Raw genomic sequence first — 11371 nt, 5'->3', positions numbered from 1 at the left:
CACATTACAGCCACAAACATGAATCAATTTTATTGGAATTCCACGTGAAAGACCAATACAAAGTGGTGTACACCTTATCCCTGACCTGTCTGGTGTGTTCTTTGGACTTCATGGTGTTGTTTCTCCCAATATTCTCTTAGACAACCTCTGAGGCCGTCACAGAGCAGCTGTATTTGTACTGACATTAGATTACACACAGGTGCACTCTGTTTAGTCATTAGCACTCATCGGGCAATGTCTACGGGCAACTGACTGCACTCAGGCCAAAGGGGGCTGAAAAATTACCCAAACAAAAATGTTTGGAATCATGTATGATTTTTGTTCTACTTCTCACGTGTACAACACTTTGTATTGGTCTTTCACGTGGAATTCCAGTAAAAATGATTCATGTTTGTGGCTGTAATGTGACAAAATGTGGAAAAGTTCAAGGGGGCCAAATACTTTTGCACGCCACTGTATAAAGGGTGGAATGGTTATGAACAGATTATGTACGGAGAGACGAAGTATACAGATGAACTCTGAGTAGACTATAATAGCTAACAGTGTATGCACTGTACCAGAGAGCATACTATGTCAGTGTCCTAAACTACAGTATTAACCAATATGAGCATACGGTGAATGTTACAAATGAATGTGAATCATGATCATGGTCCCTGAGAGGGATAAGGGGTTATGGATGGAGAATTAGTGTGGATGGAAGCAGCAGGGGACTGAGTTCAGTAGGGTGACAGCTGTGGGGAAGAAGCTGTTCCTAAACCTGCTGGTTTTAGTCTGTAGGGTCCTGTAGAGTCTTCCAGAGGGGAGGAGCTGGAAGAGTTTATTGGCAGGATGAGAGGAGTCCCTGAGAATGAAGTGTGCTCGGCGTAGACATCTCTTCTTGTGGACATCCTCAATGGCAGGAACATGAGGGAAAGAGGAACAGGTGGCAAGACAGCTGGAACTAATTGGGCAAGACAAGGAAGTAAAGCACAATACAATAACATGAGACAAAACCTTCAAAGTAAAAAAAGAAATCCACAGACTAAACCTAGAGGCACAATGCTAACACGGAACAGTGGGAACACAGAACCAAAACCTAAGAACTAACTAAGACACATCAAGAAATCAAAGAGTAATAATACCAAAAAGGAAAAGACTGCGTCGCCGACCCAAGACCGTGACAAAAGAAATAACTGGGAACAACCATATTACAATCCTCTGTAATGCACATTGAACCTTTAGGGCCTTCTAAATCTAACTAATGCAAATAAATCACACTGAGGTTTCTTTACACTGAGAGATTTCTTTGTGTTAAAGTTTGCACTTTGCTCACGGTTCAGCATGAGGTGGGACTGCAGCGCTATCAGTGATTCAGGTTACAAGTTAACCTGTGACCTGTTCTCAGGATGTATCTAGTCAGAGATAGATCATTAGTCATAGTTGTTCTGTGTATATGTTCCTATTAAGTGGATTTAAGATTTATGTCAAGTTTAAAGCTAAGGCATTTGGAGGATTTATTTAATGGTTCCACAATATGACTTACCCCAGACAGGCTGTTGTCACAGAAGAGCAAACATGTCCTCTTGTGTTCAAAGTTGACCATGAAAAGTTGAACCTTGACATACCTGGACATGTCTGCTGTTCACTTGTAGCAGGAGAGTTGAATAGAAGATATGGAGTCGATATACAATCTTCTCTGCTTGGAGTGGATAGATGGCAGGAGTATTTTAATATTTTTGACTGTTTTTCTACTGTTGACAGATATTCTGAAGAACAGAGTGCCAAAAAACTTTCCTCCTGGACCCTGGGCTCTTCCTTTCATTGGTGACCTTCATTGTATCCAGTCTACCAGACTTCACGTGCAGTTGACAGAAGTATGAGTCCTTACCAAAATAAAAAATAAAGGTATTACATTTGAGGTTTCAAAAACCTTCATTCAACCAGACAGATTTCACCTGCAGCTGACTAACTAGTAATAAAACAAGAAAACTAATGTGAAAGGAAACAAACATGTGAAATGAATCACTGGAGTGCAAGGAGGCATAATTTACACTGGAGTAGACAGAGTTGTTATTTAGCTTGCATGAGGCTTGAAGCAACTATATAATGATTAAGGCTTTATTTAGCAAACTTTTACTGGCTTGTGCAAGCCCTACATACAGGGTTAATAACAAGTAAAAATATTAATTTATAAAATGGAATCGTCAACCTAGAAAAACAAATCTAGCACAATTCATAAATTAAATGGACCCTAAAATATACTGCATTAGGATTGTAATATTTTAGTTTATAGACATAAAATTAGTTAATCTGTAACATTTTAATCAATTACATTCAGCAATGCACTAATTCCAATTTCTCAAAAGTTAATTTTTGAAATATTTGTGTAATGGGTTCTGTGATAGTAATTTGGGTTCTTCTTTTGAAGTTTGGACTGTTTGCTTAACCAAATACGCGTTATATGTATAATGTACTTGTACGTGCTTGTAAATAGTTATTTATTTTTCTTTCTATTCAAATATTTTTAACAAGTGAAATTATCACGACAAAAAGGTTAATTATTTTTAGTCGCATTCCTATGTGTATATTTGGCTTCAATCAACCTAACAGGTTGTAGCCTACTATGACTAAATTTTAGCAGTGCTGATATTTAGTAAACAAAAAACAGCAACAAGTATTGATTGTAGAAATGATAAATATAAATAGCCTCCTCAGAATGTATCTTGTTCCAAAAACAACAATATGCCGTCTGTGTTCAGTTTGCAGAGAAATATGGAAACATTTTCAGCCATTTTCAGGAGAGAAACTCAGTCTGGACTTCATTTTGGGAGCCACACGCAGTCCCAAACCTTATCGTCTGTGTGCTGTGCCACGTTAGAGCATGAGTTATCCTAAACTGAGCATGTCTGTTTCTCTGCTCTCTCAATGACTGTCTTCTGCTATTATTTTCCGTTGTTTTTAAGTCAACTCCAGTGAAAACATTTCTTGAAAAAGGCAAAGCCCTGTGGCTGTTTGGGAACTAAGGATGCTGGTATTTTACAAAATAAAAAAAACAGAACATCCACCAGCTAGCAATATTCACACATGGCTTGGAAAGTAACGATAAAAAGATCTCTACCAAATTTACTTTTTTCATATATTCCACCTCTAAGTTTCAGGATGGCTGCTAGGTTTTGTGTAACAAGCATAGGAACAAATGAAGTGTGGACATAAGCTCCTCAGTGGAGGCTCCAACCATGTTACATAAGACTGAGGACATCTTGGGAATTCCAATGTAAATAACAAGTCAGGAGGTTGAGCTCTTCCAGCTGGTTACTATGGAGCTGATTGTAAATTGAAGCTTCAAACTTCAAAATGTATTTAGCTCCAAACTTCTTAAAAGTCTGCTTTGATATTGCTTTTCAAGTCACAGATATTTGCAGAGTTTTTAATGTAAATCTAAATGTAACATAAACATGTTAAGTATATGTGCCAGTTCTAAATATTATTGGTTAAATCTAAATGTTATGGGAAACAAATTTGCAGTATTAACAACCCATTCATTCCCATTTGAGTGTTTCAATACAGCTGGATGATGCAAAAGACTAAAGTACACAAATAGCAATTTGGGGGGCGCTAGCCAAGAAGTTTGCTCAACTGTCGGCCTCAATGTAATAGCAGGAATACACAAACCTGCAAACAAATTGTTGTATAGAGATTAATTATTGGGCAGCATTTAATGACTGACAAACGACTCTGTTACTTTAACTTCCCCTTGTTCAGTTCAACTTGCTTTCCCCCTTTTTTTAAAATACATTTTAAACAATTAATCACTATTCTCTTAAGTCAGTGTATAAAAGCAATCCATTTGAATAAAAGGCACACCGATATCTTTGTTAACTGTATCATTTTAAATAATTTTTCTTTAAAGTTCTCCTCATTATTCTTCCCACATTCCAAACCAAATTAGGAGTCGGGTTTCAAGATAAGGTGCCAGTGCCTTTAACCTACTGGGCGGTTTAAACGTGTCACACACTGAGTGTGTTGTTTTCTTTGGCTCTGAATATGTTATGTAATTATGGCAAGAACCCAAAGGTCCCCAGAAGAAGAATACCAACTACTGTAAACCATACAGGCCAGTAGAAGTCTGAAATATACTGCTCAAAAACTGATCGTGCTTAAATCACAAATGAGATCTTTGTGAATGAAATATTTAATAAATATATTACGTAATTTTTTGAGAAAAAAAAACAAAGTAGACAGTCAGTGAAAAACAAAGCCATAAGCTTTCTAAATTTAACTAAAAGGTAAAAGTTTTATTTCTCGGGTGTTTTCTTAATTAATAAATGTACGAAAACAATAATCCTACACTGAAAACACACCGTGTGTCTAAGACCTGAAACAAGCACTGTTACCTGTGTTCCTCCTAAACGTAGCCCTAAATTTTCCTAACTTCATACACTGTTACAACTCCGATTTTTCTTAACCACCTGGTACAGGTGTAACAGTTGTAACAGAGTGTCTTAGAGATGTAGTGTAATTTTACATTGGTTAAGTCTTATTAACCACGCGCTTTTATTTTGAAAGCGTCTTTCCACGTCCTCTGGTAATAAAACAATCATCGTCATATTTGCAGATATAGCCCATCTCAACAAGCGACAGCCTAACTAAGCGAAGACATGGAGACATTATACAGCCTTCTTGGCTCAGAGTGGATAGACGGCAGGAGCATTTTAATCTTTTTGTTTGTTCTTCTGCTTACGACTGAAGTTTTGAAGAACAGAGTGCCAAAAAACTTTCCTCCCGGACCGAGGGCTCTGCCTTTCATTGGAAATCTTCATCGCATCAGACCTGATAGAATTCATCTGCAGTTTGCAGAGGTATACATACTGCTACTGCTACTACTAATTTTTATTAATAAAATGTCATGTTATAAAAATAAAGTGCCCCAGGCATTAAAAGTGGTATTACACCGAATTAAGACACGTAGGATACGGTGAACAAGTGGGTCTTCAACTTAGCTTTAAAAAGCTCCACAGAGCATGCGTTGAAGGAGGTTGTTCTACAAAAATGGGGCAAGAAAAGAAAAAGCACGCTCTCCAATAGTTTTTTTTCTGGCTTTAGGAACATGTAGAAGGCCAGAATCCTGACATATGACCTCTTTATTGGACAAGAGTGTAACTATCAATAACCTTACAAATATCAATTTCATTTTGTACAAATCTGGCCTACTGTCTGAAGTTTGTGTGGTTTTCCATCTGAGCAGATGAAGCTTTCTGCACCATCTTTTCAACATCCTAATTTGTTTATGTGCTAAACAGAAATAATTTCCTTTCTTGTTGCTAAAAACTCATTCTGAAGTATGCTTTCACTAACTCAGAGGGTATAACAAACGTGGCAGTTTGTCGTGAAACAACTACTGTAATCTCCACATTTTGACTTTTTCCTCTAAATAGACTTTTTGACTTTTCCCCCAGAAACATAATTTCGCCTTTTTTCAAAGAACAGTATTTTGACTTTTTTCTCAAAATACATTCTTGATCTTATTCTCAAAATGATCAACAGTATTTTTTTTCTCGCCCTAATACTCATAGAACGCAACCATTATCATGAGTTACTAGTGGGCTGGAAAGTAATAAACAAACAGACAGTGCATTTATAAAGCAAGTAAATTGCTTTTAATTGCTTTTGAAATGTGCAATAGAGCACAACAGTCACAGAGTTTAACATTGTCTTAAATATTTTCTTATATAAAATGCCTACCTATGGTATGAATAAAGTTTTTGTTATCTTGTCTTTTTGGTTATTTATTGAGAGAAAGGGACGTTGCTGTATGTGAAGCTGTATTTTATTCAGAAGAAGCTGTATTAATATTGGCTTTCTTAAGAGGAAATAGCCAAAATTATGAAGCGGTCACCCAAATGAGGCAGATCCCAACCCAACACTAAACAGAATCTTCTGTTCATGTTCAGTTTGCAGAGAAACATGGAAACATATTCAGCCTTCGATTCTTTGGTCAAAGAACTGTGATCATTAATGGCTACAAGCTTGTCAAAGAAGCCCTAATCCAACGAGGAGAAGACTTCATGGATCGCCCCAGCCTACCAATGTTTGAAGAATTGATTGGGAATAAAGGTGATAATTTTACTTAAAAAGTTTTTAAAAAGTTTTAATAAGACCAGCATCACTAGCCTGTCACCTTTTTAGCAATGTTAAAACTTAAGTCAATATGTTTTTGACTTTGATTTTAAGTTACTTTGCGTCTAACGCAGTTTTGTTTTTCCAAAAGGTCTTGTGGGTTCAAATGGTTATCCATGGAAGCAACAGAGGAGATTTGCTCTTCATACACTCAGAAACTTTGGTCTGGGCAAGAAGACCCTGGAGTTATCCATCCAGCAGGAGTGCCAGTATCTCACAGAGGCTTTTGCAGATCACCAAGGCACACACAGACACACAAACACATTAAACTCACACTTTTTATGATGACACAGTAATAATACTTTTTTTTTTTTTTTATCTTCGTTAATAATAACCATTAATGGTTAATATGGATATATCCTTTTACTTTACCTCAAACTTCTGCAAGACAACGTACACCCACACATTACTACATAAGACTCTAAATCCAACTATTCAAACAGTCATACTGAAACACACAACAACTTCCTACGTTTTAAACTTAAACATAAGTCCATGTAAAATTTGTTTTAAAGTATCTAAAATTCATTAATATAAGTTTACTCAAATTTTTTGTCTAATGGCCTCTTTCAGGAAATCCTTTTAATACCCAGTCACTGTTAACCAATGCTGTGTCCAACATCATTTGCTGTCTGGTGTTTGGGAATCGATTTGAGTACACTGACAAGCAGTTTCAGTCAATTCTGCAGCTCTTCAATGAGATAGTGTGCTTGCAGGGAAGCATGTGGGCACAGGTGAAACTCTTTTACATACTGTAGTTGTTGTTTGACTCAGGATTCATACAGAACATATATAAAACCACTTTAACTGAACTTTTTTGTGCAGCCCAAGCTGTTTTTGCAAACGGAGCAGTTAGTGGAGCATAACTATTGTGCATATTAGACTCCACCAACGCTCTGCCTTTTCTCAGATTCTGTCACTGATATCCAAAAGCAGAAATATTTCAATGTTGAGTTCATTTAAAAACAGTGGAGGAAGAAAGTTACATATTTTGAAATCTGGTGCAATGTAAAACTGATATTAATTGCAATTAAAGTGCACTTTAAAATTGTGTTTAAATGAATTTGCTTGGTTACTTTTCATTACTGTCTATCACAGTTTAAGCCTACTTTTGTCCAATTTGAGCTACTTAACATTAACATATTGGTTATTCTGTTTACTTCTAGTAGGTTGCCATGGGTAGTTGATAAGTGAACTGCAGGGACACCATGTGATGTAATATCTTTGAAAGCTAACTGTTTCCAGGGTGTCAGATGCTTTATTGGCTGTCTTCCTGTTCTGTAGATTTACAACACATTGCCCTGGCTGATGAGGTGGCTGCCTGGACCTCACCAAAAAATATTCACTATAACCCAAAAGATAATTGACTTTGTAGAAGTCAAGATCAAAGAACACAGAGAAAACTTCAACCCATCATCACCAAGAGACTACATTGATGCTTTTCTCTTAGAAATGGGGGAGGTAAGTGTTTTCAAAATGTGTTCTTGTTCATTTACATTTTTTAATGAAACATGTTTCCCACTTCTGGCTTTTGTGTTTCTGATAGAAGGAGGACGAAGACTCTGGTTTTAGTCTCAGCAATTTGTGCATTTGCACCCTGGACTTGTTTGGTGCTGGAACTGAAACCACTACAACTACTTTACACTGGGGACTGCTATACATGATCTACTACCCTGACATTCAAGGTAAGTGTATGAACAATATTAATCCTGAATACACACTTGTGACCATCTTTCTATTAGTTTTTTTCAGGGATTTCTCACAGATCTTTCTTATGTTGGGAGAGAAAGATGTGTAAATTTCCCCCCTGGTTATCTAAGCAGCATAAACATCAGTTACTTTTTTAATAGTGCCAAATTTCAACAACAGCCACCAGTTTGTTTTCTCACTATGTGCAGAAAAAGTCCAGGCTGAGATCGATGCTGTGATCGGTTCATCCAGACAACCGTCTATGACTGACAGAGAAAACATGCCATATACTGATGCGGTCATCCATGAGATCCAGAGAATGGGCAACATCATTCCCCTCAATGTGGCCCATGTTGCAAACAGGGAAACGATAGTGGATAAGTACACAATCCCAAAGGTACACAAAGCAATTGTGAAGAGAAATTTTATAGCACGTTTGCATTTTCCTTTTTTTTTTCAGATAGATTTTGAATTAAAAACTAGGAAAGCCGTCCTTTTATTGTCTAATGCCAGGATTCTCAAAGTTGGTTGACTGAAATAAAGTTTTGTTTTGAATTCCAGAACATCCTAAACTACAACTACCTGTTGTGTTAAGTTAAACAAGCCTATATGTCACGTGAGAACACTGTAACTTCCATAAAAAGCTGCCCCAACTTCACCACAAAATGCAGAAAATATATCCAGTAAAATGTGTTTAAGCTAGAAAATAAAAGCTAGAGCAAGAGTGAGAATGGGACACAAATGAGATGGACTGAGATGCTGAGACATCCCAAAATATACTTGGGGCCAAAACATTAAACACAGTATGAATATAGTTAGTTTCAATTCAATTTTATTTAGATATCACCAAATCACAATAACTGTCACCTTGGGGTGCTGATTATTGTTAAAGTCCAACAATCAACATTATGCACTCCATACTGTACAGTAATGCCACTGTTTTGCACATGTCTCAACTTTACATATTTTATTTATTGACTCTATTTAATTTGTATAATATGTGTATACACACACACACACACACACACACACGTAGAAAAACATTTAGTATACACATCCAGAAATTTTTTTTTTTTTTTTGCATATACTATTATATATTGTACATATATTTATTAGTTTCAGATTTAGCCATTCGTATATTTTGCCTGTTTATGTTATTGTATTTCGCACAACTCTGTTGCTTGTGAAGCTCGCACACAAGAATTTCACTCGCATGTGCTGTACCAATGTACCTGCACATGTGATGTGACAATAAAAAGTGATTTGATTTGATTTGATTTGATCAGATGGCTCCTTTTAGGGAATTACTTGGGAACAGTAGGAAGGAAAAACTACCTTTAAACAAGAAGAAACCTGCAGCAAAACCAGCTTCAGGGAAGGGCAGCCATCTTCTGTGACCAGACGAGGGGTGAGGGGAGGAGAAAGGAACAAAAAGACACACTGTGGAAGAGAGCCAGACATTAATAATAACTAATGATTAAATACAAAGAAATGGATGAACACATAGAGAATGAAAAAAGAAAGGGAAGGGGAAGGATTTTAAATTTAATTCTAGATTTAACTGGAAGCCAATGAAGAGAAGTGAATATGAATGAAATCTGTTCTGTCTTTCTAGTCCCTGTCAGAGCTCTTACTGCAGCATTTTGGATCAATGCTCACTGAAGGCTTTTCAGTGAGCATTTATAGTGACCCGGTACTAATGAATAGTCTACTGTAGAAGTAATAAATGCACAAACAATTAGCAATACCAGAAACATGTATGACAAACTGACTAGCACAAACGCTAAAGAGACACAAATAAATAACGCTTCTAACTGGCTGTATTTTCTCAGGGTACAATGATCATACCTGCTCTACACTCGGTCTTAAATGACGAGACAATGTGGGAAACTCCAAACTCCTTCAACCCTCAACACTTTCTCGACCAGGATGGTAAATTCAGGAGGAGAGAGGCCTTCCTTCCTTTTTCTACAGGTTAGTCAGTTGTTGCAGTTCCTCAAAATCCAGTTAAAGGATGTTTCAAGCCAAGTGTTTTAAGAAGGCAAGATTAATAAAGTAGTATGTCTTGCCATTAATTGTTTGACTTAGCAGCCATTTACAGTTACAGCCTTAACTTTGGTAGGGGATCGGTCTGTTAATGGTATCTCTGTTAAGTTCCACAGCTGCAGCAATAATCTGTGATCAAAGTGATTAACTTCTAAATTGTGTGAATAAAACTTGTGTCTCATTGTGTACTCAGGCAAGCGCTCATGTCTTGGAGAACAGCTGGCCCGGATGGAGTTATTCTTGTTTTTTACCTCCCTCCTTCAGAGGTTTTCATTCTCTGCACCTGCTGGAGAGCAGCCCAGTCTGGAGTTCAAGTTAGGAGCCACTCGCAGTCCCAAACCTTACCGCCTCTGTGCCGTGCCACGTTAAACCACCAGTTCTTGTAAACCGAGGGCATATCTTTCTCAGTACAATGAATCACAACTAATCACTGTCTTCCATTATTATTACACTGTCTTCCAGCTAATCTATTATATTCTATTATATTTGTTGTAATGAATGATGATCTCCTACATTACAATTTTAGAATAATGCCAGTTGTGATTTTTTTGTCCTCTCTGTATTAAAGGACTGTTTTCAAATATGCAGTAAATACATTCTCTTCCAACTCTCTTAAAGTCTTTTCCAAACCACATTAAATTTGTCAGACCTACCAGACTCAATGTGCTTAAATAAATCACACTGTCATTAGGATTTGTGTTTAAGGTCACAATATAGTTTCAGAATCGGGTGTGACGGGTGGGAGTACAGTTAGTTTCAGTGCTGTTTATCAGTTTGAGAGTGCATGATGTAATCGGGATACTTCAAATGGGTTTTGTGAAAATAAAATTTCAATAAACACTTTACTCTTTATTTAAAGGCTTTCAGAGTTGCTTGCTGTCTTCATGAGTCAAGCACCACATTCTGGCATGTGAAAGAAAAAAAAAAACTTATTTTGGTTGTAACCTTTACCTTTTTACACAGAGACAAAATTCTAAGGTTTTCTTTATCTTTACATACATGTGCATGATATCAAATAACCAGTGAGAAAAAAAAATTACCAAAACTAAAGGAACCATGATGAGGCAAGTATTTAAATCCTTAAGTGAAAGTATTATTACTACTACTACTACATCTAGAGACCAATAATTCAGCAATATTAAGATTATAAACAAAGGATAATTATAGGCTGGATGTGAACCACTTTGCTGGGTGCAGCTTTTGTGTGGAATTTACATGTTCTTTGTACAGACAAACAATGGGACACAACTCCAAAAGTGGTTGAAAACAACAAGAAGTTCCAGATTGGTGACAGTAAAATTGTGAGATTAAGAGGATTTGGGTACAACTGGAGCAGGTTGAGAAGTTGAATGTGTGCATTAGAGGCTTCATCCCTTAAACTGGGAGAGTGCATTCAGCAGATTACAGGTTCTGAAGTTCAACTTCTGAACTCATCATTTATTGTTTATTTATTTACATAGCACATTTACAGTGGGGCAAA

General features: G+C 36.8%; 1 protein-coding gene across 3 annotated transcripts; it reads left to right on the top strand.

The window, feature by feature from the left end:
• The first annotated feature begins 1637 nt into the window (after positions 1 to 1637).
• Positions 1638 to 10752, top strand: LOC146546543 (cytochrome P450 2J4-like). 3 transcript variants are annotated; one of them, XM_085266380.1, is made up of 10 exons: positions 1638 to 1822; positions 4808 to 4838; positions 5931 to 6093; positions 6248 to 6397; positions 6730 to 6890; positions 7441 to 7617; positions 7703 to 7841; positions 8055 to 8242; positions 9678 to 9819; positions 10085 to 10752. In XM_085266380.1, exons 1-10 carry the CDS (start codon positions 1653 to 1655, stop codon positions 10258 to 10260), a joined length of 1497 nt encoding a protein of 498 aa, XP_085122506.1. In that variant the 5' UTR covers positions 1638 to 1652; the 3' UTR covers positions 10261 to 10752. The 3 variants fall into 3 exon arrangements, with proteins under 3 accessions (XP_085122506.1, XP_085122505.1, XP_085122503.1); XM_085266379.1 differs by lacking the exon at positions 4808 to 4838 and having other exon boundaries at positions 1638 to 1853; XM_085266377.1 differs by lacking the exon at positions 1638 to 1822 and having other exon boundaries at positions 4561 to 4838.
• Positions 10753 to 11371: the final 619 nt, after the last annotated feature.

Source organism: Mchenga conophoros, linkage group LG23, assembly GCF_057382185.1.
Source record: "Mchenga conophoros isolate Kocher_MC1m ecotype Shallow Benthic linkage group LG23, M_conophoros_male_GT1.1, whole genome shotgun sequence".
Lineage (NCBI taxonomy): Eukaryota > Metazoa > Chordata > Actinopteri > Cichliformes > Cichlidae > Mchenga > Mchenga conophoros.
This window is presented reverse-complemented; position numbering and strand designations above follow the sequence as displayed.